Source organism: Neoarius graeffei, chromosome 18, assembly GCF_027579695.1.
Source record: "Neoarius graeffei isolate fNeoGra1 chromosome 18, fNeoGra1.pri, whole genome shotgun sequence".
Taxonomy (NCBI): Eukaryota; Metazoa; Chordata; class Actinopteri; order Siluriformes; family Ariidae; genus Neoarius; species Neoarius graeffei.
Window position 1 is genome coordinate 26,884,218 of NC_083586.1, and position 27,213 is coordinate 26,911,430.

Below are 27,213 nucleotides of genomic sequence, written 5' to 3' on the forward strand. Positions count from 1 at the left end.
GAAGTTCAGAGAGGGGCAGGAAGAAACTTAATAAACTGGTCAGAAGGGCTGGGTCAGTCTTGGACTGTCCTCTGGACTCCATTGAGGTGGTGGGTGAGAGGAGGATGTTAGCCAAGCTGACCTCAATCATGGATAACCCCTCTCACCCCCTACATGAGGCTGTGGGGGCTTTAAGCAGCTCGTTTAGTAGTAGACTGCTACACCCACGGTGTAAGAAGAAGAGATACCGCAGGTCATTCATACCGGCTGCTGTCAGACTGTATAACACCCACAACTTGTAATGTAGCACCAATAACCTGTTTGTCGGTTTTATTTGCACTACTTCACCACTACTACCGCTGCCATCTCTCATCGATGCAATTATTATGTGCAATAATATCGGCCTTAAACTATTTTTATGCATACTTATATATATATAATTTATGTATATATGTGTGTATATATATATATATATATATACAGAATCTACCTGTAATGTGCAATTTTTCCGAGCCTCTCAATAAGGCAATGTTTCTATACTTTTTCACGGTAGATAATGCAAATAGCCCTCTGTATTTAATCCTTCATTTGTCTAATTTTTATTTCAGTTTTATTTGTTATCTGTTTGACATTTTCTTGCTACTGTAACACGTGAATTTCCCCAATGTGGGATGAATAAAGTGAATCTAATCTAATCTAATCTAATCTAATCTAATCTAATCTAATCTAATCTAATCTAATCTAATCTAATCTAATAAACCTTCATTTTGCAAAAGGATGAGACTGTCGTTTTTCCACGACACTCTCAAAACAAGTCCTATTTGGTGAGCTGACCGGAGGGCACAGGAAAAGGGGCAGGCCGCACAAGAGGTGGAAAGATTGTGGTAAGGAGGACATCAAACTATTTGAGATTGGTGACAACTGGCACACATCAACACAGGACAGACAGCAGTGGCGACGCTTCCTACACAGAAGAGAGAAGGTGGCAACTGCAAGCCTGACTGAGCGTGCCCAGGCCCGAGGAGAGTACAAGGTCCCCAACATCATGAGGATGGGTTCCTCTCGAGGTTTCTTCCTCATGTCGTCTGAGGGAGTTTTTCTTTGCCACCGTCGCCACAGGCTTGCTCATCAATTTTATAGATTAGGGATAAAATTAAGAAAGAAAGCACAACTTTATTCATCTGAAGCAGCGAACACACACACACCCAGAGCAGCAGGACTTAAGTGTCTCGCTCAAGGGCACCTCAGCCCAAGGCCGTCCCATATTAACCTAACTACATGTCTTTGGACTGTGGGGGAAACTGGAGCACCCGGAGGAAACCCATGCAGACACGGCGAGAACATGCAAACTCCACACAGAAAGGCCCCCGCTGGCCGCGAACCCAGAACCTTCTTGCTGTGAGGTGACCGTGCTAACCACTACACCACCGTGCCGCCCATTAGCTCATGTTTTAAGTCATTCAAATTCTGTAAAGCTGCTTTGCGACAGTGTCTATTGTTAAAAGCGCTATATGTCGTCTGAGGGAGTTTTTCTTTGCCACCATCGCCACAGGCTTGCTCATCAATTTTATAGATTAGGGATAAAATTAAGTAAAAAAGCAAGCACAACTTTATTCATCTGAAGCAGTGAACACACACCCAGAGCAGTGGGCAGCCATTGGGAGTTAGGTGTCTTGCTCAAGGGCACCTCAACCCAAGGCCGTCCCATATTAATCTAACCGCATGTCTTTGGACTCTGGAGGAAACCCACACAGACATGGGGAGAACATGTAAACTCCACACAGAAAGGCCCCCACCAGCTGCTGGGCTCGAACCCAGAACCTTCTTACTGTGAGGCGACCACTTACACCACCGTGCCGCCCTTTAGCTCATGTTTTAAGTCATTCAAATTCTGTAAAGCTGCTTTGCAACAATGTCTATTGTTAAAAGTGCTATATGTCGTCTGAGGGAGTTTTTCCTTGCCACCGTCGCCACAGGCTTGCTCATCAATTTTATAGATTAGGGATAAAATTAAGAAAGAAAGCACAACTTTATTCATCTGAAGCAGTGAACACACACGGACACACACCCCCAGAGCAGTGGGCAGCCGTTGGGAGTTAGGTGTCTCGCTCAAGGGCACCTCAACCCAAGGCCGTCCCATATTAATCTAACCGCATGTCTTTGGATTTTGGAGGAAACCCACACAGACACGGGGAGAACATGCAAACTCCACACAGAAAGGCCCCCACCAGCTGCTGGGCTCGAACCCAGAACCTTCTTACTGTGAGGTGACCACTTACACCACCGTGCCGCCCATTAGCTCATGTTTTAAGTCATTCAAATTCTGTAAAGCTGCTTTGCGACAGTGTCTATTGTTAAAAGCGCTATACAAATAAATGACTTGATGGGGCAGCACAGTGGTGTAGTGGTTAGTGCTGTCGCCTCACAGCAAAAAGGTCCGGGTTCGTGGCCGGCGAGGGCCTTTCTGTGTGGAGTTTGCATGTTCTCCCCGTGTCCGCGTGGGTTTCCTCCGGGTGCTCCGGTTTCCCCCACAGTCCAAAGACATGCAGGTTAGGTTAACTGGTGACTCTAAATTGACCGTAGGTGTGAATGGTTGTGTGCGGCTTGTCCAGGGTGTACCCCGCCTTTCGCCAGGAGTCACCTACTATTGTACTAAAAAAAAAAATCTGTGAAATATGGTTGTTGTTTTTTTTTTCCTCAACAAGAGGTTGTGTTGTATTGGTATTGTATAAATAAAATAAAAAAAAACAAAAACAAAAAAAAATCGCGACTTGAGAATACGACTTCCTGTGTGACCCGGAAGTAAACTCTGATAAGGCGGCAAAACATGGCGGATCCAGGGTTTATTTTGGCTCCTCCTTCATCAGCTGGTTTCTTTCTGGAGCCTACTGCAATGGCGGAGCAGCAGCAGTTTTACCTTCTCCTGGGGAACCTCATGAGTCCTGATAATAATGTCAGGAAGCAGTCGGAGGTGAGAGGCGGTGTGTGCTGGGAGTGAGGGAGGGAGGGATGGAGTGAGTGAGGGATGGGGTGAGTGTTGTGTTGGTGGAGGCGGTGGTGTGCTGGGAGCTGGAGCCTCAGTGCGCCGCGCGCTCCACGTGTGACGGGGCAAGTTTTGCGAGAGTCCGCTAAGCTAAAGCAGAGGGAGCCCCGCTGCTCGGCTCCACGCCGCGGCGCGCACTGGCACTGGGTGCTTGTTTCCGTCGCGGGCTGATGAGTGTGTGCTGGAACACGAGCTTAATGGCTGTTTGGGCTTTAGTCCCATGGCGGTGTATTTATTTCTCGTGCAGTTTTTACGCCGTCAGGTGCAACTTGTTAAACAAGAAGCGGCTGCGAGTTCCATTCCAGCCGCCATTACTGAATGTAAAGCCGCACTCTGGGTGCTCGGCTCAGGCACTCGTTTATCAGGGAAACGCTATGATGATTTGTGTAGGTTAGCGTGTTAGCTCGTTAGCACGCTGAAAATGTCCGTTTTGTCCAACTGTACCAGCAGAAAGTTTGAGACAGACAACAGGAACAAAGTTTCTTCAAACATCCAGACTGCTTGGAGTCCATCACTGACTGACTGACTGACTGGCTCTTCCCCTCCCTGATCAGTGTGGAATCACTGACTCACTGACTGACCGACTGACTCTTCCCCTCCCTGATCAGTGTGGAATCACTGACTCACTGACTGACCGACTGACTCTTCCCCTCCCTGATCAGTGCGGAGTCACTGACTGACCGACTGACTCTTCCCCTCCCTGATCAGTGTGGAATCACTGACTGACCGGCTCTTCCCCTCCCTGGTCACTGTGGAATCACTGACTGACTGACCGGCTCTTCCCCTCCCTGATCAGCGCGGAGTCACTGACTGACTGACTGACCGACCGACCGACCGGCTCTTCCCCTCCCTGATCAGCCCGAAGTCACTGACTGACTGACCGACCGACCGACCGGCTCTTCCCCTCCCTGATCAGCGCGGAGTCACTGACTGACCGACCGACCGGCTCTTCCCCTCCCTGATCAGCGCGGAGTCACTGACTGACCGACCGACCGGCTCTTCCCCTCCCTGATCAGCGCGGAGTCACTGACTGACTGACCGACCGACCGGCTCTTCCCCTCCCTGATCAGCGCGGAGTCACTGACTGACTGACCGACCGACCGGCTCTTCCCCTCCCTGATCAGCGCGGAGTCACTGACTGACCGGCCGGCTCTTCCCCTCCCTGATCAGCGCGGAGTCACTGACTGACCGACCGACCGACCGGCCGGCTCTTCCCCTCCCTGATCAGCGCGGAGTCACTGACTGACCGACCGGCCGGCCGGCTCTTCCCCTCCCTGATCAGCGCGGAGTCACTGACTGACCGAACCGACCGGCCGGCCGGCTCTTCCCCTCCCTGATCAGCGCGGAGTCACTGACTGACCGGCCGGCCGGCTCTTCCCCTCCCTGATCAGCGCGGAGTCACTGACTGACAGACCGACCGGCCGGCCGGCTCTTCCCCTCCCTGATCAGCGCGGAGTCACTGACTGACAGACCGACCGGCCGGCCGGCTCTTCCCCTCCCTGATCAGCGCGGAGTCACTGACTGACAGACCGACCGGCCGGCCGGCTCTTCCCCTCCCTGATCAGCGCGGAGTCACTGACTGACCGACCGGCCGGCCGGCTCTTCCCCTCCCTGATCAGCGCGGAGTCACTGACTGACCGACCGGGCCGGCCGGCCGGCCGGCTCTTCCCCTCCCTGATCAGCGCGGAGTCACTGACTGACCGACCGACCGGCCGGCCGGCTCTTCCCCTCCCTGATCAGTGCGGAGTCACTGACTGACTGACCGACCGGCCGGCCGGCTCTTCCCCTCCCTGATCAGCGCGGAGTCACTGACTGACCGACCGGCCGGCCGGCTCTTCCCCTCCCTGATCAGCGCGGAGTCACTGACTGACCGACCGGCTGGCCGGCTCTTCCCCTCCCTGATCAGCGCGGAGTCACTGACTGACCGACCGGCCGGCCGGCTCTTCCCCTCCCTGATCAGCGCGGAGTCACTGACTGACCGGCCGGCCGGCTCTTCCCCTCCCTGATCAGCGCGGAGTCAGGCCTTGGTGCGGTTTAATCTCGCTGTGGGATGCGAACAGAGCTCCTTACGATAGTGTCCGACTGAGACCGAGATGTACAGATTCCATTCCATTTTATAGTTCAGCCTCTGGTTAAATATCTTGTCCTGTATTTCAGTCATTATCTAAAATCGTTGGAAACTTACTTTCCCTCCCACGTGAACTAAACTTTGGCTTTTACCATTCACGATATGGGGGGAGGACCAGGACTCGTGCTGTCTGGGGGAGGAAGGACAGGACTCATCCCTTTTTTCAAGGGAGGATGTGTCTGTTTTGGGGGGGAAAGGGACAGGGTGACTTCCTTTTGAGGGGAGGGACAGGATGACTCCTGTTTTTTTTTTTGGGGTGGGGGGAATCATCCCTTTTGAGGGGAAGGGAGAGAACTCATCCTTTTTTTCAGGGGAGGACGTGTTCCTTTTGAGGTGAGGGACAGGACGACTTTTTTTGGGGGGGGGGGGGGATCATCCCTTTTGGAGGGGAAGGGACAGTACTCATCCTGTTTGGTGGTCTCATCCCTTTTGAGGAGAAGGGACAGGATTCATGCCCTTTTTCAGGGGAGGATGCATCCCTTTTGGGGGGGAAGGGGCAGGACTCCTCCCTTTTTCAGGGTCAGGACATTCCCCTTTTGGGGAGGGAAGGGTCAGGACTCCTCCCTTTTTCAGGGTCAGGACATTCCCCTTTTGGGGAGGGAAGGGTCAGGACTCCTCCCTTTTTCAGGGTCAGGACATTCCCCTTTTGGGGAGGGAAGGGTCAGGACTCCTCCCTTTTTCGGGGGCAGGATATGTCCCTTTTGGGGGGGGAAGGGTCAGGACTGCTCCCTTTTTCAGGGTCAGGACATTCCCCTTTTGGGGAGGGAAGGGTCAGGACTCCTCCCTTTTTCAGGGGAGGGTGCATCCCTTTTGGGGGGGAAGGGTCAGGACTCCTCCCTTTTTCAGGGGAGGGTGCATCCCTTTTGGGGGGGAAGGGGCAGGACTCCTCCCTTTTTCAGGGGAGGATGCATCCCTTTTGGGGGGGGAAGGGGCAGGACATTCCCCTTTTGGGGGGGAAGGGGCAGGACTCCTCTCTTTTTCAGGGGAGGACGTGTCTATTTTTTGGGGGAAAGGGACAGGGTGCCTTCCTTTTGAGGGGTGGGACAGGGCTCTTCCCTTTTTTCAGGGGAGGATGCATCCCTTTTGGGGGAAAGGGACAGGGTGCCTTCCTTTTGAGGGGACGGACAGGACTCCTGCTGTTTGGGGGGGAAGGGACAGGACTCATTCCTTTCAGAGGACTACAAATGAATATCCCTTTCAAATGAACATTCACTCAATGAGTGGATTTTTATTCCTTAATTAACCTGTTAAATTACTTACTCGTCTTTTCTCGATGGTTCAAGCATTAAGTTACAAATGTCCGCAATATTAACACATCTGTTCTAGACAACGTGACGGGTTTCCTGAAAGGGTTTACTGTATATAAGATCTCTGCTGGAATGCACATCTGTTGCCTTCAGCTCTGTGATGGATCGTGTCCCATCCAGGGTGTATTCACTCGTTGAACCCGGGGTCCCTGGGATGGGCTTAAACCAATTACAGGAGAAGAATGAATGTTGCCCTGAATTTGATCCTCAGCAAATTATTGATGTGCAAAAGTGACAATTAATTTAATTTGTAGTTCACAGCAATTGTCTTTCTATATAGGCCTGTACTTATTTATTATTTTTATTTATTTAATAAACAGGGTAAATTAATCTGTTTTAGTGGAAGGATCATAACCAAATGAGGGGGCGGGGAGTGAAGAGGTTGGAATGCTTTCTGTAATTCAGGGTGTAATTAATTTGGGTGTGATTGGTACGATGTATGATGACGGCTATTATCAGCTGCTGCCAGACACCGAGCGCAGAAACAATGTCACTGCTGTGCTGAGAATAGTTAAGCAGGCCATGTCCCATTGATGGCTGCGCTACAGGGGTGCTGCTGATGTAGTTTAGCACATGATCTGGGTTGTGGGCCCCCACACACAAAAAGAAGAAAGGTGAAGGGTTTCCTCCTAAATGCATGAAGTCAGCCAGGGGAATCTTTTCAAACTGCTGCTCATGCTGCGTCCTGGGGCGTCATAACACGGTTTGAGGAAAGTGCTATCCACCCAGATGTGCATGTGCTCCCAGACATCCACAGCTGGCTCGTAGATTTACCGCGGTCGGGTCCTACATGGGGGTGCGTTGTTCAAGGACCTGCTGTGGAACATTGTCAGTTCTCCGTGTGTGTTGCTGTAAACGTGTCCTCGGGTTTATCAGTGTAAATTTGTTCATATCATGGCATTTCTTGTGGTTTTCCAAGTTTGAATGCCGTTCTTCTGCTGTAAGCTTTGTACTTTCTCTTTCTCCCCCCAACATAGGGAACGTATGACACCATCCCTGGATCAACAAAGATAAGTTTCTTGCTGCAGGCCATTCGTGATGCATCGGCTGCTGAGGAGGTATGTAACGCTTATTTATGCTCAGACCAAATGTTAAATGTGTTTTGGTTTGTTTAAACTGAGTAATTTGCAGCACCTAGAAGTAATGAGCCACTTTTTAATTATATCCAGATTTGTCTGACCCAATCACAAATGGACAGCCAGGACAGAAAACTGTGTTCCTTCACACACCTGGTGTTTCAGATGGATTTTCAGTACCACCGTGATCATAGTTCTACAGTAGCAGAGTTGCCAGATCTGTCAAAAGCATTTAGCCAAACAGTTTTTATGCCTGGCTGTCTCTGAACGTCTTAGTTTCCGAAGCATAAATCAAACTACTAGGAATCGTCATGAAACCTGACGGTTATGTTAAGTGACTAGAGGAGTTGTGCCTTGACATTTTGGGATTTCTGTGATTTTATACATTTTTTTTTTTCGCATATTTCCATGGCAACCAATTCAACTTAGGAAATTTTGCAGTTTGGGGCGGAAGAAATGAGATGTCGTCTCCTGACAGGGACTTAAGGCCTCTGCATGCTCTTGCGACAAGGCTTTCGCAGATAGCTTTTCGCAGACAGTTGTAATTTATCGTTGAGCGGGGAGTAATAGGCGTGCGCGATGTTATTCACCGGCACAACACAAGGGGGCGCGAAGTCGCTAGGAGTAGTTGGTGGGTGTGGTTAGTGGAGTGTTTATCCTCCGGTTACTTATAATGACTAGAACTTTTTTTTTTTTATAATGACTAGAACTGGAGTCGTATAGATGTCCGTACTTCCTCGATCGACCGCTCTTCGTGCTGCTCCGTCTTCGCTCGTGTTTTTAAAAATGCCAGTCGTGAAAACGAACCAAACCGGGAAAGTAGGGAAGCGGAAGTGCGTGTACAGCGGATGTAGAGTGGACCAATCAGAGCCCTCTTGTCTGCGACGCTGTCTGCGAGGCTTCTGCGATGGTCACAATTTTTGGGAGGTGCGCGCAGAGCGTCTGCGAATATGGGGGGGCTACGCAGACTCTATCTGCAACGCTATCTGCGAGGACTGGGTTGTCAGCATAAATTGGCCTTTAGCCAGGATTGGGAAGGTTTTTTTTTTTTTTTTTTTTTTTTTTGTGTGTGTGTGTGCGTGTGTTGCAATCTTGTGACTTCTGGAGCTGGAATTGAGCCTTATAGCAATAGTTGGGGATTTTTGACATGAATCTGTATGGCATCCCCATCAATAGTGTCGTGCAAACACACTGACTTACCCCCGACAGCATCCTGTGAGTCCAGTTCTTGTCCAGTTTTGGTCCAGACGAAAGTAGTCCGGCAAGTTTGTTGGGGTCACGAAAGTAAAACGTTTTTCTTCTCAAAACAGTACGTGTTCAAAAGAGTGATATATCTGCATCACAAAACCGTTGCCAAATAAAAAGTCAGACCTCGTAATTATTTGGCGCTATATTTTGTCTCCCTCGGTATCACTGCGCGCTGTCATGTTGACATCTGCGCAGGAATCAACACCTTTCCCATTGTTTGGCAGTGATTAGGAGTTCAGATCAGCGGCGCTAACAAGCTAATTTGAGAGCAAGAACAGCGACAAATTTATCACCTTCTATAACCTATACAATAATATATTTGTGAAAATGGTGCGCACTTGCGACTATCCAGCCCATAGCTCCAGCTTCACCTTCTTCCACTTCTCTGTCCACCCTTTCTCTCTCTGCCCGTTCTAACTCCATCTGGCGAATTTCTTCATCTGTATATTCGGGTTCATAAAGATATCCCTTTGGCTGTGAGATGAAGTCAATGTTTTCAACGTCACTGTCATAGTCAGACATGTTGTCGCTAACTTTGCTAGCAGTAAACAATGAATGAAATAGCGATGTGTCGGTCGCGAACGATCCGGTTCAAAGAAGTGAACGACGGGAGTCGGCTCTTCGGGGGGAGCCGAATTAGTTTTGTCCTTAGGTGCCTCAGAGAGAGAGAGAGAGAGACTTTCACAAAAAAAGTTGCTGTCCGATTGCGTCTTTGTGTTGTCTATTACCATTCAAAGGAAAAAAGTAGCATGGTGTACGCCTACTTTTTTTGGTTGATGTCATTCACAGCTGCGAAAATATGAAAATTGGTGTAATGCTTAAAGCTGTGGAGCGCAGGGGAGAGGAGTCTGTGAGGCACCTGAGGAGGGGAAAATCAGCTGTGTATTTTATATTGGTAATATAACACAGTTTTGCATTATGTTTGTGAGAAAATAATTTATTAATTGGTAAGTTTTATTTCTATAGCTAGAACATTGTTACACTGCTATACTTTACAAAGTTTTACAATGGCTACAAAAACTAAAAAATAAAATGGAAAACATCCTATTGATAAAATATAAATAATGTAATTAATTAACTAGTTAATTGCAGCAATTAAATCAAAAATAAAATCTTGGGAGCCGAAAGAGCCGGCTCCTTATAGTAAGAAGAGCCGAAAGAGCCGGCTCCCGGAAAAGAGCCGAAATTCCCATCACTAGAATGAACCAGCCGTGGCTGTCACCTGGCGGCAGCGCGCAGTGATAAGAAGGGAGAGAAAATAGCGCCAAGCGATTTCGAGGTCTGACTTTTTATTTGGCAACGGTTTTGTGATGCAAATATATCACTCTTTTGAACACATACTGTTTTGAGAGGAAAAACGTTTTACTTTCGTGACCCCAACAAACTTGCCGGACTACTTTCGTCTGGACCAAAACTGGACAAGAACTGGACTCACAGGATGCTGTCGGGGGTAAGTCAGTGTGTTTGCACGACACTATTGATGGGGATGCCATACAGATTCATGTCAAAAATCCCCAACTATCCCTTTAAAAATAAATGAAAGAAAGCATTAATTTTAAGTGTGAAGATTTTATTAGGCATTTGGCACATTTTATTTACTAACTTGATAAAATGATGTAACACTTGTTTTTTTTTTTTTTTTTTTTTAATTTAGTTTCTTATTCCTTAACCTAGAACTTTACAAATCACTAGCTATCAATAAAATCTTCTGCCAATTCCTGCAGCGAAAGCAGAAACCTGAAATGAGAATTTCTAGTACACTTAAAGGAGATACGCAGAGCCTTTATTTTTAAATAAATTTCTGAGTGGATAGTATTTCCATCCTTGACTCTTGTATGCTGCATAAATGGGAATAAATATATTTTTTGAGAGTTAAAACCGACCGCAAAGTTGGCGTTCGAGCCAGCCAGCCCTGAGTGCGTGACGTCACAGCGGGAACCGGTTTTAAGGCCGAGGCCTTTTACAGCTGTAGACCAAAAAGTCATGTAAATAAATAAAAATTTGTGGTGAAAGTAAGAAATGCCGTTACCGACTCGCTCAACTAAGACTGATTTGACTTCACTGATTGTGGGTTGACTCTCGTTAAAACAGGATGGGTGTTATAACTTATGCAGCGTACATGTACATGCATGCATTTTCACTGATGAACCGTAAAAGGCTCGTTAAATAATCAGATGAACTGAGACAATCACATTCTGAAGCAAATTAAATAATCTTATACCGCTAACTTAAACACACAATACAAGTTACATGGATTAATCTAAACGCAGGGAAACGAGTGCTTTGTATCCAAATGAGAGTCGGAGCTTACCCGTCTTGCGTTCTCGCTTCTTGAAGGCAGAGCTTGTGGCCGATAGTTTGTTTCAAAACAGACTTTCAGTTCTCTGTTCATTCGCTTCTTCCACGTAAGGGTGAGATGGCAGCAATGTCCAGCGGAGAAATCAGACAGCTACGACACTCATTCTCTATTTTCTCTAGAGAGATCTTGCAGTCATGTGACTGGGAAAGTACACAGCCGCCATCTTGTCGGTAAAAAACACTCGTGTACAGAATGGATAAATTTCAACCGACAGACTACACGGCTCATTTTTCTAATGAACAGGTAATTAGATACATGTCTAAAATAAACGACCTACGGATTAGTGACCCTTATGGCTTACCGGACGGAGTTTTCACGACCGTGTCAGTGGATACGGAACTGCCAGAGGTGGAACACCCAGACGTGTATAATTACCTCATTAACTTTCCCTCGCTGTTCAGTGGTGAAGCACTGCGTGCTTATAAATCTCTGCACAGTTCTCTTTACAGAAATTCATGTGACCCCTAAAAGTGTAAAATAATTTTATATCTAGAGACTACATTGATTGTCACACCACTAAAGACCCAATCCACCCCCCCGCGCCAAGCCTTTTCTCAGGTTCCCACTTCCCGGAATTTTTTATTAGATCAAGTCATAAACTTATGTTGCGAATAACCACATGGATATACTGAAATAAATACATAGCGAACCGGAGATGAAATGGTCACTGCACAGGTGCCAGTGATCGTTCTTTCCAGTCGGTTCCCATGCCTTGTTTGCATCGGCCTGGCCGATAGCAGCAATCCACTTTGCACGCCTGTCAGGGTCCCGTGGCAGCCTATGAAACTTTCTTCCCGATTTCTGACCTCTCCTGTTGTGGCATTTATATGCCATACAACTCTCCGGCATTGTGGAACGGTAATATTTGAAGATTTGGGCGAAACACCCCCCCCCCCCACCAAAGTCAGTGTTGGAAAGACGGCGGAAATATGGCGTTTGACCGACAAAATGGCGACTGCTTACAATCTGGAGCGGATGTGACGTCACGTGCAAGATCTCCATACTGAGTACTCCGCCATTACTGCTCAGCTCAGGTGATTACTAAAACCCAGGACGGAACCGGAGTTCACTGCCCAAGCGATTCTGTCCCGGGTTTTAGCAACAACCCTCGGCTCGCGCTCCGGGAGAACTGGTGCAACTGGACTTGCTTTAAAAAAAACAAAACAAACTTGTTTTCTTTCTTTAATTGTTGGTACTGCACCCTCTTTCTATACAGGCTTATAGCCAACGCTCCTCAACAGATCAGAGGTTTCGTACGAGTCTTCAGTAAAATGTGCAGAGCAGAGGAGAGACCACTTCGTAACCGCCCAATGTGCCCGTGAACAACTCGCAAAACGCGTCCAAATCTTTGCAGGTTGAACATTCTTGGGCCATGAATGCAACATAAATCCACCTTCTGTCGTGTTGCTGGCATGTCTATGTGGCATGGCGATAAATTGGCTCAAAATGGAGGCTCGGAGTTGCAGTCAGCTCTGTGTTTAGTATAGCGGAAATGGCGATGAGACCAATAGACTTCCTGCTGTGACGTTACGGACGTCAAGGTCATTCACTCAGACCGCTACCTATATAAATCACTTTAATCGTAAAAATTACTATTAGATTCATTGTTAACGCTTAAAACGATTCCTGTGTCATTCTTGAGGTCTCAAGGCATTTATAAACGAAAGTGAGGCCATGGTTCTGCGTATCTGCTTTTAAGACAAAACAAAAATTGCTGGAATCAAGTCCTATTACACGGAATACGTCTTTACTATAGACAAACGAGATTCGGCCAACTCTGAAGATGAATATTATGAAGTGTATACAACTGAAAATAATAGATACCTTTAACAAGTTTTGATCTTACGAAATGTACATAATGCACGTTACATCACAAAATGTTAATCATTTTGATTCTGTTAAGTGCAATAAACAGGAGTTAAAAATAAGTGAAATGAAGTTAGAAATAAAAGGGAATTTTCTTGTAGTTACTTAATGTAAATACTGTAAACAATACAAAAAATGCAAGAAGTTTAAGATAATGTAAATCTTAGTGAAGGAGGAACAAACCGAAAGAGTGGAAGTGATTATCGTGCTGTTACCATAAGAACAGACTTTTATGAATGTGGAAGTGGGCGCTCAGCGTGCCGAGGCCAGTGCCACTGAGGAAGGTGACAAGTTTTTATGTGTCGTCTAATTTAGGTCATTTAAAAACCTATATTATTTGGCAGTGGGCACGTAGGAAAGTGTAAAGTATAAAGTTTTGCAATAGGTTTATCATGCTTGTATGATATAAAAAAAAAAAAACTCGTGAAGATGTCTCAATACACGTCCTACTCGTTCTAAACCTGTTGAGCTTTGCTGGCGAAGCTCTCAAGGCTTTCAAGCCTTGTTTCGAATTCTGACCAATAAGAATGCTACGTTTTTGGCAGTAAACTTGATTTTCTCGACTTGCATATTAGAGGTCTGCGCGGGTCGGATTTTTCAGTCCAGCTCCCGCCCGCGCCCGCATTGTGCAGTACCGCTCCCGCCCGCGCCCACAAAGAATTATGATTTTCAGTCCCGCTCCCGCCCGCAAATCCCGCATGATGCAGATGTTTGCGTTATTTCTCAGGAAAGTTCTTGTCTTGACACAGCGTGATGGTGCCCTGCCCCCTACTTTGAGTGGATTTGAGCATAAATATCTACAGTTCACGTTTATTATTTACCTTGTTTCTGAATTCAGCATGTAGTGTCTTGAATAATAATAATAATAATAATAAGTGCTGTCAAGCGATTAAAATATTTAATCGCGAATCGCACATTTTTATCACATGAGAAACCATTGTAATTCTCTGATCAGCATAAAAAAGTGAATGGGCTTGCTTTGTACCAATGGGTGGTTTTTTTTTATTTTTTTATTTTTTATTTATTTTTTTAATTGCAGAGCTAGTAAGAGAAGTGAATTGATTTACTGCTTGAGTTAGTCTTCAACTCTAATCAGAGAGACAGGTTACACAGTGACGGTAGGCTTGACTCTATGCTATCCCAGAAATCCTTCCTGTAATATGCAAATTTGGCCGCCTCTGATTGGACAGCCAAATTTGCATATTACAGGAAGGATTTCTGGGATAGCATAGAGTCAAGCCTACCGTCACTGTCTAACCTGTCTCTCTGATTAGAGGTGTAGACTAATGCAAGCAGTAAATCAATTCACTCCTGGTTCTCTTGCTAGCTGGGTGTGAACTGCGAGTCATTAGTGATCAAAGGATTTCCCGTTAGGGTGATCAATGGCAAATTTAAGATGCCATTCCTCACTCAATCTGGCAATCTGACTCTCTCTCTGCAAATTTAGGCATCTTAAAATGTTTTTATTAATGCCAAATAAAATATCCAGCAAAAATTATATATGATTTATAAATTTTATTTCAAACACGTTTTTAGTTAGCGGGACTGCAGCTTATCACCGCTCCCGCCCGCGCGCGCATATGTGCACTCCCGCTCCCGCCCGCGCGCGCATGTGTGCACTTCTGGTCCTGCCCGCGCCCGCAATGAGCTTTCAAAATTTGTCCCGCACCACACTGCTTTGTGGCGGGTCCCGCGGGAGTGCAGGGCTCTATTGCATATATGGAAAGCACGCACCGGGAACCCGACAAAAATGTCCACAGAAATGCGCAAAACGACTTCACAAAGCAACAATTTTTGTTAGCACAGGTTAGTGTCAAACTCGCGGCCGTATTTTTTGAGAATTGGCCGTGTAAAAGACGGCGGCACGGCTTGCTAGCTGACCCTATGTCTGCTGATGACTCTTGTTATACTTGGCCACTAGATTTGTTTCTACTGAAAAATCTTTGAAGCTCAGATCAGTGGCGTAAAAGTGTACCTACATCCATGGCCGTAGCCAGCTGTGAGGCCACCAAGGTCCGACCTCGGTCATTTTTTAAGAGCTGGAAATGCATTTGTACGCTAAATATTCAACTGGATGAAAAAAAAAAGAACATTAAAACGTCTCCATAAAAAGTGCATTGTTAAGCCTAGGTCACAACCGGATGTACGATTTTTTTTTTTTTTTTTTTTTTTTGGCAGTGCGATTTTTGGCGTTTTCCAAATTGCTGCTTTTTTTTTTTGTTTTGTTTGTTGAGAAAGACGCATGTTGGCCATAAGTTTGTCTTGCAACCTGAAAAAAACGTAAGCGCCCATAGTTTGTTTGACATGACAAAGAACCTCTGCGGCTTGAAAATCAGCACGTCACACGCGCGCCCTCTATGCGTTTTTTGCACGTATACCGGCCGTAGGAGCACGTACGGCCGGTTGTGACCGAGGCTTTAATGATGTTAAACGTTGATTCTGTGTCTATTTCGTGCGCGCGGCTCTGACACCAAGAACACGAAAGCGAATGAGCGCGTGACTCGGCGGAGGAACGCAGTGCAGGAGACACGGGGTTTCCATGGTAACCATCAGCGCACTTTCATCAAGCTGTTAAATTTACATTTTCGAAGCAGCGCAGTTGTAGCCTGCCTTTTTTTTTTTTTTTTTTTTTTAAATAAATCATTTGATAAGCCAAAGCAATAGATTGGAAAGTTTCAACTTGGGTTTGCCTTGGATAACTTTGCCTAAAACATGGTGTATACTCATATTTTTCCCAGAATTATTATTTTTTGTGTCAGTGTAACAGATGCCAGGTTGTTAATGTATCTCTGTTCCATAGGCTACATGGTGAGGGGATCTTTTGTCCTCATTGCTTGGGCCAGATCAAACCATTAAACAAGCTTCAATTATTCTTCCTCTTGCCACATACATGGGTTTTTTTTTTTTTTTTTCCTTCAACTTGGTTATTGATTATAAAGAATGAAACGCACATTGTTTGGACAGGCTCAAATATCATTCGCATGATTTGACCCATATTGCAGTACAGCAGACAGTTAACAGGGTTTTTTCTAGAAAAATTTAGTATGAGGGCGCTCACCATTGCGAGGGAGTTGGGGGGGGGTGTGTGCCGGTTGTCCGTCCCCCCCTCCGCCGTGCACAATGGGACATTCTGAGGCTGTTGGAGAGGGAAATTGTAACAAATTGTCTGTCAACATTGAAAAAGAAAGTAATCCTCTTCTGCCCTGGACAGTCTTTGGCTTTCTTCCGCTTCGTGCCGCGGGATGACATCTTTAAATGCCCAAGTGTCAACAAAAACAACTCGCGAACTACTTCTGTCAAAAGCTCCCGCGCCGGTGGGTGAAAGGTCATTCAGTCTCGAGAAATCTCGCTCTACAAGTCAGCTGACCTTGTATGTAACCCATGTCAAATCTCGCGAGAGCACCCGCGACAACTAAACAACTAAACAGCATGGCGCCTCAGTCTGGGAAACGCCAATTCGGATTGTTTTTGCACCGTCTGGCGGTGTATCTACTATGATTGGAATATTTTTGGAGTAATTATAACGTATTTGATGATCAGACACATTGTCACGTGGTGTTGCTGGGATCTTTTCACGGAGAAAAGATCGTTTTGAGAAAGACTGCATGTTGTGCAGTAGCATATAAGTGCATGGCCTCAGTGTGACTTGGGGTTCAATCGGCATTTTGGTAAGGGGGCGCACGCCGGGAGTAAGAGGGCGCAGTGCCCCGTTCCCCGGTTTAGACGCAAGCCTGGTTAAATCAGACCCCATGGGCTACTAAAATAAAACATTCCTCCATTAATGGCGTGTGTATGCAGAGCTGCCACGTGGGCCAGGCACAAACAAAATAAAACGTGCTTAGTTGCGCACAACGTGAACCATCAACAGTAGAACGAACCCACTAATGTGGTGAACATGTATGGAAGGAGTCATGAGATGGAGATCTCAGCTTCTCATGAAATCTCTGGTCCATACGTGGCACTGATCTAGGAGAACCGGTTTTATTTTACTACATGATGCATGCCTATTGTGAACACTGTCTGGAGGTGATCACGTACTGCAGGAGTCTTGGCCTTGGTGGCTCACTGTTACTTGGGCCTAAAGCCCAAAAAATAAACTTTTATACTGACATGATATCCATACAAGACATGTTCCAGTCTTCTCTTGTTCATATTTGTATCTGTATACTGTGTACAGATTACATTTTAAAAGGAAAACCGTGTCCCTGGGTGCTGCCACCTTACTCTCTGAGGTTAAAGTGCATATCACGGGTAGATTCAGGAGCGAGATCAATGTAATTCTCCTGTTGTATATTAAACTTTGGTCAAATATCTGTTGCATTTTGTGCAGTTTTTTTTTTTACCTTGCGCAATACCAGAAAAATTCAGTTGAAATCAAGCCATTTGAGGCGAATCGGTCCGCCTCTGAAAAAACTTGGCATTTGGATTTCCCGGCAAACATTGATTTTCGTGACGTCGCGTGCGGGACGCCTCCCTCTGAATCCTACGTCAGCGCTGGTTTGTTTATGAGAAAATTATTATAGGTAGCTATTGACCGAGAGAGGGTGACCATAGGGCTGCACAATTAATCGAATTTAATCGAAAATCGTGATTTTGGCTGCCACGATTAAATTAAATGAAAATCGCGATTTATTTCTATTTAAAATGCGAGCTCTGCTGTATATCTGATCAAGCACTTTTTGACCAATACTCCGCCAAACCATTAGGGGGCGAACCGACGCATGTAAGGTTTCATTACTCCGCCTAAATAAGCAAGCAAGCCAAGTGCAGTGTTGCCAGATTGGGTGGTTTTAAGTGCATTTTGGCGGGTTTTGGGCTGGAAAACGTCAGCAGCATCTGGCAACACTGGCTAAGTGCGCAGAGCTTCAGTGCAGCGGTATCTTCAAGGGGTGATAGCGTGAGAGCAGAAAGAGAGTAGCGTGAGAGTAGGTAGCAGATTGAGGTGAGAGAGAAAAGCTAACTATGTCGGAACAACAGACTATTTAGCACTGGAGGCAATGCTGTGACCTGCCTTCGCTCATGTTTAAAGCCAGAGCATGTTGACAGGCTGGTCTTTCTAGCTAAAAACTTGTAGGCCTCAGTATAATGCTATGTAATTGTTGCAGTTGAGTTTTCAGTTCCTTCATCCTTTGGTAATTTCTTGGATAAATTTCATTTATTTGTCATTTGGAAATCAGAATTTCTCTTTTAAATTTCATTCTGCACTGAAAGCTGTTCATATTGTTTGTTTGAATATAGTGAAATAAAATTTAAGTGATTTCCCTAACATCAAGAATAATCGTGATTTAATAATCGCGATTACAATTTTGATCAAGATAATCGTGATTATCATTTTTTCCATAATCGTGCAGCCCTAGGTGGCCATGAGTTGGTCTAGTGGCCTGCCTCTCGATTGGGAGATCACGAGTTCTACTCCCGGTCGGGTCATACCAAAGGCCATCGTAAAAATGGTACCTACTGCCGTTTGGCAAGGCACGCCACGATACAGATGCGAGTGAGGAGTCAAACTGCCATGGTTACCAGAGGACCGGCCCCCCATTGTAACCCTAGCTATGTAATAGGCGAGAGGCCGAGGGCTACAGAAACTGAGATTGGCGCCGCCACATGGCGTGGGAAGGACTTTGACCAAGAGAGTAATTTGATCAAAGGTTTGTATTAATGTAGGTAGGCTGATTTCTCTTGTATGGGCTTCAGAATAACTTGTTTGCAGAAAATGTTTTTTTTTTTTTTTCGGGGGGGCATAATTCCAACTAACCAGTGACTTTTCTGAAGAACCGAACACGTTTTAAGGCTAACTGTCGTTGCTTCCCGTCCAGGTTAGGCAGATGGCAGCAGTCCTGCTCCGGCGATTGTTGTCCTCGTCCTTTGAAGACGTCTACCCAAGCCTGGCGGTAGACGTTCAGACTGCCGTTAAGACAGAACTGCTTGCCAGCATCCAGTTAGATGGATCCTCTAGTATCCGGAAGAAGATTTGTGATGTAGCTGCTGAGCTGGCCCGCAATCTTCTCGGTTAGTTGAACCACGTTAAAAGTCCTTTCTGAATTTACTGATTTCTTCTAGTTTTGGTGGCCCCAATGAGTGGATGAAGCGTCCTTGTCTGTTCACATGCTGACTTGACTGCGTGCGTCTCATTCTTTCAGACGATGACGGAAACAATCAGTGGCCAGAAATTCTCAAGTTTCTGTTTGACTCCGTGAACTCTCAGAACGTTCGTCTACGCGAGGCTGCGCTCCACATTTTCTGGTGAGCTGTCCCTTTTCACCGTTTGGCTTTTATCATGGCGCAGTTTCACTCTGTGTTTGATTTATTTATTTATTTTTTTTTTCCCATCTGTTGCGCACAGGAATTTCCCGGGAATATTTGGCAACCAGCAGCAGCATTATATGGACGTTATAAAACGCATGCTGGTACAATGCATGCAAGATCAGGAAAACCCGCAGGTGAGTAACACTTTCACCATGAGGAGTTGTTGAATTTGAAATCAATGCTTGCACTATGATATTTCTGATCGGATTAGGTTGTATAGTTCCATGTGTATAGGAGTCCGAAGCTCCCTGGGCAAAGTTAGTGGGATGTGGGTGTCGTCTCCCCCCTCCTAAAGTTACTCATGGTGGTGCAGTGGTTAGTACAGTCACCTCACCACAAGAAGGCTCTGGGTTTGAACCTCATGGGTGATTGGTGCTTTTCTGTGTGGAGTTTGCATGTTTTCTTCAGGTGGTGTTCTCATTAGTTATTCAGAACTGTAGCTGGTGGTCTACCAAAGCTCATTTGACAAAGCGTTTGTATGGAGAAGGTGCATTGCTTGTAGGGCTGCGTACCGGTACTGTACCGTGAAAATCGATTCGGTACAGGTCTAAAATACCGGATCATGAAGTTCCGGTACCGTACCGACGTTTTTTTCTAGAAAAATTTAGTATGAGGGCGCTCACCATGGCGGGGGGGGTGAGATGATGCCGGTTGTCCCCCCCCCCCGTGCAAAGCCTTTGAAAAAAATGCTCCAATGGGACATTCTGAGTATCTGAGAGGGAAATTGTAACAAATTGTCTGTCAACATTGAAAAAGAAAGAAGTAATCTTCTGCCCCGGACAGTCTTTGGCTTTCTTCCGCTTCGTGCCGCGGGATGACATCTTTAAATGCCCGAGTGTCAACAAAAACAACTCGCGAACTACTTCTGTCAAAAGCTCCCGTGCCGGTGGGTGAAAGGTCATTCAGTCTCGAGAAATCTCGCTCTACAAGTCAGCTGACCTTGTATGTAACCCATGTCAAATCTCACAAGAGCAGCCGCGACAACTAAACAACATGGCGCCTCAGTCTGGGAAATGCCAGTTCGGATTGTTTTTGCACCGTCTGGCGGTGTATCTACTATGATTGGAATATTTTTGGAGCAATTATAACGTATTTGATGATCAGACACATTGTCACGTGGTGTTGCTGGGATGTTTTCACGGAGTCGGTAAGGGGGCGCACACCGAGAGTAAGAGGGCGCAGCGCCCCTGTTCCCCCGTTTAGACGAAAGCCTGGTACCGATATAAATTTACACTAAGTACGTGCTTATTTTGTGACTGAAGATGCGTAAATCCTACCACGAAGATGAAAATGTAGCACTGGAAAAGACGTAAAATGCCACGCTGAAACTTGAAATCAGAGCCATCTTTGATTTGAGATCCTCTCGCCACGGTCTCACGAGACATTGCGAGAGCTTGGCTGATCCAGCGTTCTGATTGGTCAAAAAGACTCAAAATCAGGTCAGCCATTTTTCCTTTGCCAATGCCAGCAGTCTTTGCTGCTTTGTGTAATTTTGCCGCGTAAGTTAAAGGCCGCGGACTGTGCGGAGTCTGTAGTACTCTAGTGTAGTCACTTCTCGCTGTGAGACAACTTCTGACTTTTTGTCCCAAGTTAACGAAGTGTGAGACTGAGAGGGCGACTGAGAAGTGAGGTAGGAAACCTAGTTATGTTCGGTTTTCTTTGAATAAAGATACTGACAAGTTGTCAACAGTTTATTCATGTTTCTGTCATTATTAAAGAAGTTCAGAAGAATTTGTCAAATTGTACAGGTACAGGTCCGGACCTGTACCTAAACCTCTGTACCGGTACCTGATGTTACGTTTAGGTACGCAGCCCTAATTGCTCGTATGAAAAATGCATCGTTTGAATTGATCAAACTGTGAAACTGAAGTTTCTTCAGGGTTCCCCGTGAACTAATAAAGGGTGAACGAACACAGGATTTCACAAAAAGACGTCGAAAAAGGTGGCTTTCGAACCTCTCGCTGAAATCGAAAGGGGTCAAGTCGAAGCATGCTCGAGTTTGCAGTGATCACTTGGTGAAAGGTTTGTATCCCTCTCAGCTATCGTTAGTGCTTTTCCAAGTGCTTTTCTTGCTGTGTGTCGTTATTTTACGGTAATTTTTTTAGTCACAACGCGCTAAAGTCCCCAGCTGTTTCTTTGTTTCCTCATCACGAAGTCCATACGCATGAAGGTCGACAAAATTCTTCCCCAGCCGTACAGTTACAATGCGCTGTGATCACTTCTCCGTCTTGTTTAGTTAAAATCCAGGTCTTTAAAGGGGCTCCTGATCTGTGAATGATTTAGCTGAGAGATAAGAGCCGACACAAGTGAGAAACTGTTGCTTGTTTACACTTCAACTTACAGCGCTTCGTTGTAAAGACGCGAATGAAAAGCTTAACACGGGCAAAACCAATCCAGGATTCATTGGGCAGCGACTTGATAGCGAGGTCCTTTACCCAGCCACATAGAAAAAAAGTTTTCAGCCTACATACTCTTCCACGCTTTCATCGGTTTTGCGGTGTAGAAGGACATCTGCATTAGTCTGGCTAACGCGACTTCAAAGCTGTGCGAGCTATTGGTCTGGCCAAGATATTCAGCCCAACCGTTTCCCAAAGGCGTGGTTGACCCGCCTCCCTGAAATGCCTCAGTTTGCTACTGGTCGAAGCCAGAAAAGGCTGTGACGAAGCTTAAACCAATCACATCACTCTTTCCTCTGACGTATGCGATGCGACGGGGCTAACTGGTAGATTAAACTCTTACCGAAGCCGGTCGGGAGCAAGGCTTTCAATAAATCCCTCCAGGGCTGCTCTTTGCTCCGTTTTCAATGAGAACTTCCCGTTGAATGCTTTCAATACAGCATCTACCGCTGTCAAAGGCTTGCCGCTGCTCCATGTTCGTAATGTTTCTAGTGAATGAAGCGCTTCCGGCATAGATTCTGTAAACAATCTATGGCTTCCGGTCGCAGTTCTACTATGTCAGTGCCTTGAACACGCCTCTACCCAGGGCTGTTGGAGATGCTCAAAGTTGATTGGTTCCTGATTTTTCCGGAGCTTGGAAGAGCTGTAGATAGCTTGCCTGGCCAGACTAAGCTCGCAACAGGCCCTCGTGTTGCGTCACACTTAGGATGGGCGGGCCCAGGCTACGTCTGCAACACCAGATAGTTGGAGATGTCTGGGAACTCGACTGAAGGGCAGTTTTCCAGATCGTATGACAAAATCCTTCTTTCCCAGACTGTCAGGGTCGATTCCATTGCACGTAGCGATCTTCTGAATATATCTAAAGCCAGCAGTGGCTTCTAGATTACGAGCGTGCTCTGATAACTTGTTTGCGCTACGGCAGCCGTTTAGACCACCAGCTATTTTACTTCCGGGAGAACCGCTAAGAAAAGTCATGTGACTGAAACCCAGCAATAGATCATGAATGAATGAATGGATGGATGGACTTGTGCACCCGAAACAATGTCTAAAAAATTGCTAGTTGGCTGGTGAAACAAATATATTTTTCAGTCCAGCCTTTTTTCATAGTTTATTGATCTATATAGAATACCTTTGTTCTCAACTCTTTATAACGGATAACAGGAAAGTGTTTGTCATTGGAAACTCTCACCTATCTCTAGCAACCAGCTTGATCTGGAGAAGGCCAGCTTGGTGTCCGTTGGCATGCCTTTATTCTCCACCGTGTTTCGTACTGGTGGTCCTGGCACCCCCTGAGCTCGGCTCCTTTGCTCGTTAGCGCTGTTTGTCGGGTTTGCGTGGCCTGAGCGATTTCGCAGCCATCACTTGTCCGCGTTTGTTGTAAAGACCAATATTTTCATAGCTTATTTAGATCTTTTTTTTCTTCATTGTTCAGTGGTCAGTCAGAACTTCGCTGTAGTCTGATGTGGGAGAAAAATCTGCCTTTTTATTTGTTTTTGAGGAAATCGTCCCAATTTCTAACCACTTTCCAGGTTTCTTGGTCTTTTGCAATTTTGATTTTTTTTTTCTTTTCTTTCAAGGGCTGGAGTTATAATAATAATAACTTGATTATGCTGATCAATAGTTGTTTATGATGTGCGCACACATTTAAATACCTTTTTTTTTATCTGCCTTTTAGATCCGTACACTCGCAGCACGTGCAACTGCCTCCTTTATTCTCTCTAATGAGAGCAACATGGCAATACTTAAACATTTCTCTGATCTCCTGCCTGGCGTACTACAGGTGAGCAATGACTACACTACCGTTCAAAAGTTTGGGGTCACCCAGACAATTTTGTGTTTTCCATGAAAAGTCACACTTTTATTTCCCACCATAAGTTGTAAAATGAATAGAAAATATACCGTATTTTCTGGACTATAGAGCGCACCTGTATATAAGCCGCATCCGCTCTATTTTTAAAAAAAAAATTAAAAAAAAGATATACAAGCCGCACCGGGCTATAAGCCGCAGATATCTATGTTGAAAAATTAGATATTTACTGCATGTAGAGAACGATTTTGTACTGTAAATGTACATGTATGTACCTGAACAGATTCTTTCCGAACAGTGCCTTTTAACACGGCAGCAACTTTGCTGATTAAAACGGAACAGAACCAAGAGAAAATAACCGGTATTTATTTACCTTCATTTCTCCTGTGTTTGAAACCACAAGTCACTTTAATCATCTTCGCTGGATTTGAAAATAATTACCAGTTAGTAATTTGTCGTGCGTGTTCTGTCTGCTAAAGATCTGCTAATTCTTCTTTGCATTGATTTTTCGTCTCTCTTATTTTTGATTCTACTTCCGGTTAGAGCGCCCCTAGCGGTGGAAGAAAAATCCACAGAATAGCCGCACCTTTGTATAAGCCGCATGGTTCAAAACCTAGGAAAAAAGTAGCGGCTTATAGTCCAGAAAATACGGTAGTCAAGACATTTTTCTGGCCATTTTGAGCATTTAATCAAGCCCACAAATGTGATGCTCCAGAAACTCAATCTGCTCAAAGGAAGGTCAGTTTTATAGCTTCTCTAAAGAGCTCAACTGTTTTCAGCTGTGCTAACATGATTTGTACAAGGGTTTTCTCATCATCCATTAGCCTTCTGAGGCAATGAGCAAACACATTGTACCATTAGAACACTGGAGTGAGAGTTGCTGGAAATGGGCCTCTATACACCTATGGAGATATTGCACCAAAAACCAGACATTTGCAGCTAGAATAGTCATTTACCACATTAGCAATGGATAGAGTGGATTTCTGATTAGTTTAAAGTGATCTTCAGTGAAAAGAACAGTGCTTTTCTTTCAAAAATAAGGACGTTTCAAAGTGACCCCAAACTTTTGAACGGTGGTGTATATGTGTCAAATTAAGTCACAGGTTAATGTCAGTCTTTCATGGCTTTTTTTCCTGGATAAAACTTTTCTGTTCTGTCATACAGCTTAGTGTCTAGTGTTCCAGGTCTAATGCTTTTCTTTGAGCATCTTTGCATCTTACAAGATGTAAAATTCTGAACCATTTTGCTCAACCTGATTTAAAGTTGTTTCGCTATCTGACGACAAACTTCTTCTCATTGTTCCTTGCTGTAATCCAGGCAGTCAATGAATCCTGTTACCAGGGTGATGATGCTGTGCTGAAGTCACTAGTAGAAATTGCCGACACCGCCCCGAAATACCTGAGGCCTAACTTGGAGGCCACTTTACAACTCTGTCTCAAGGTATACACACTGAATCTTTTGTTTTGATCTCTTGTTGGGTTTTTGTCATCTGTAGCCATGCAAAAAAACAAAACACAATTGTGTCTGCCTGGTGGTTCCTTGAGGCTGCTCATCTGTGCTGTTCATCAAGGTTATATTTCACAGGCAAATAGTAACTACTTCGGTTTAATGCTTGGGAGTTGCTGACCTCTGTGACTTCCAAAGCCCGGCTGGAGGAACATTCAGTGCTCAGAACTGATCAATACTTCGGGCATGTGGGTTTTTATTTTTCCATTAAGCTCATGCGTCCTTTCCCGTCCTATCAAAATGATACGAAGGACTCCATTAACAGTTCCTGTCCAGTATCTTCATGTTTCTTAGTACGTTGTTCTTGTTTGGGAATTGAGGTTTTTCACCCACGTGACCAAGTCATGTGAGGCTGCCATTTTGGACGGCACGGCTCGAATCAGTTTGAATGCGAGGAAGGCGACAAACGAAAAACATAAAAGAAAAAGGAGCGAGATGCAGAAAACACCTTCACTATCCAGTGACGCAGGGCATTTACAGGGCGAGCAGAGGGAGAGGGATTTGCAAAAATTGAGGTTAGCAGGCTTAGAGAACGACGTTTACCTGCTTCCACCAGGATTGTTCACTGACGTACGGAAGTACACGAAGCCCTCGTCTTTACCTGACTTCGGCCCACATGATCTGTATACCTATGTCGTTAAAAACCCATCGCCATACACAGGTATTGATCTGAAAGCATAGAAGAGTTTGGATGCCTACAAATATTTTGTGTCAGGCTGGGTAACATGCCTACATCAGTGGGTCGTCCCTGGAGCCGGTGGTCGCCATCTTATTACAGCTAAGGTTTGTTCACATTTTCATTTACTTTCGGTCCTCAGGATAAACAAAATGTTATTAAATGTCATTGAAATAACTTCTTAGTCTGTTGAGACATGGCCCGTTATAAATTTGCTGTTACCAGGCAATGACCAAGAACTGTATTATTAGGGTCGGTGTCTGTGTTGTACCAGTGTACTAGCAGCTAGCTGTTAGCACTAGCTAATGTCAACAACATAGTAGCTAGTATGTTACTGTAGCAATGTTTACGTTCAGTCATTTGGATGACTGTTAAAACCTTTCAGTCTCAAGTTTTTCCTTTACTGGATTTACTAGTTTACTGTAATTATGACGCGGCAGCTATTTACACCGGATCCGGTGTAAATAGCTGCCGGAGCGCGCTCTGGCTTGCTCCCCCTCAAATTAAGCCGCACGCTCAGGCTTGCTCCCCCTCAAATTAAGCAGCGCGCTCTGGCTTGCTCCCCCTCAAATTAAGCAGCGCGCTCTGGCTTGCTCCCCCTCAAATTAAGCAGCGCGCTCTGGCTTGCTCCCCCTCAAATTAAGCAGCACGCTCCGGCTTGCTCCCCCTCAAATTAAGCAGCGCGCTCCGGCTTGCTCCCCCTCAAATTAAGCAGCAAGCTCCGGCTTGCTCCCCCTCAAATTAAGCAGCGCGCTCTGGCTTGCTCCCGGAGTGCTCCGGCCGAGGTTCTGGAGCGCGCTGCTTAATTTGAGGGGGAGCAAGCCGGAGCGCGCTGCTTAATTTGAGGGGGAGCAAGCCGGAGCGTGCTCCGGCAGCTATTTACACCGGATCCGGGAGTAAGGGCCTCTGCATGCTCTTGCGACAAGGCTTTCGCAGATAGCTTTTCGCAGACAGTTGTAATTTATCGTTGAGCGGGGAGTAATAGGCGTGCGCGATGTTATTCACCGCCACAACGCAAGGGGGTGCGAAGTCGCTAGGAGTAGTTGGTGGGTGTGGTTAGTGGAGTGTTTATCCTCCGGTTACTTATAATGACTAGAACTGGAGTCGTATAGATGTCCGTACTTCCTCGATCAACCGCTCTTCGTGCTGCTCCATCTTCGCTCGTGTTTTTAAAAATGGCGGTCGTGAAAACAAACCAAACTGGGAAAGTAGGGAAGCGGAAGTGCGTGTACAGCGGATGTAGAGTGGACCAATCGGAGCCCTCTTGTCTGTGAGGCTTCTGCGGTGGTCACAATTTTTGGGAGGTGCGCGCAGAACGTCTGCGGGGGGGGGGCTACGCAGACACCATCTGCGACGCTATCTGCGAGGACTGGGTTGTCAGCATAAATTGGCCTTAAGAGGGTGCAGCGCCCCTGTTGCCCGGTTTAGACGAAAGCCTGAACAGGCATGCCTCGTCAAAAGTTAGTGGAATCTCTTGCCGCCTTGATGCATTTGATACCATCCAATAATAATAATT

The 27,213-nt window shown here is 45.8% G+C and overlaps 1 protein-coding gene and 1 non-coding gene across 3 annotated transcripts in view; both read left to right on the top strand.

The window, feature by feature from the left end:
- The first annotated feature begins 2,802 nt into the window (after window positions 1–2,802).
- kpnb3 (karyopherin (importin) beta 3) overlaps window positions 2,803–27,213 on the top strand; it is a 131,836-nt gene continuing 107,425 nt past the window's right edge. For both annotated transcript variants that reach the window (XM_060898618.1, XM_060898619.1), the window contains exons 1-7: window positions 2,803–2,950; window positions 7,435–7,515; window positions 18,823–19,015; window positions 19,147–19,249; window positions 19,350–19,446; window positions 23,384–23,488; window positions 24,833–24,955. In XM_060898618.1, the coding sequence (XP_060754601.1) occupies window positions 2,807–2,950; window positions 7,435–7,515; window positions 18,823–19,015; window positions 19,147–19,249; window positions 19,350–19,446; window positions 23,384–23,488; window positions 24,833–24,955 (846 nt within the window). In that variant the 5' untranslated portion in view covers window positions 2,803–2,806. The remainder of the gene's footprint in view (window positions 2,951–7,434; window positions 7,516–18,822; window positions 19,016–19,146; window positions 19,250–19,349; window positions 19,447–23,383; window positions 23,489–24,832; window positions 24,956–27,213) is intronic.
- On the top strand, window positions 25,042–25,178 carry LOC132866890 (small nucleolar RNA SNORA84). Its single transcript, XR_009650654.1, has one exon. It is a non-coding gene; the product is annotated as a small nucleolar RNA SNORA84 (small nucleolar RNA).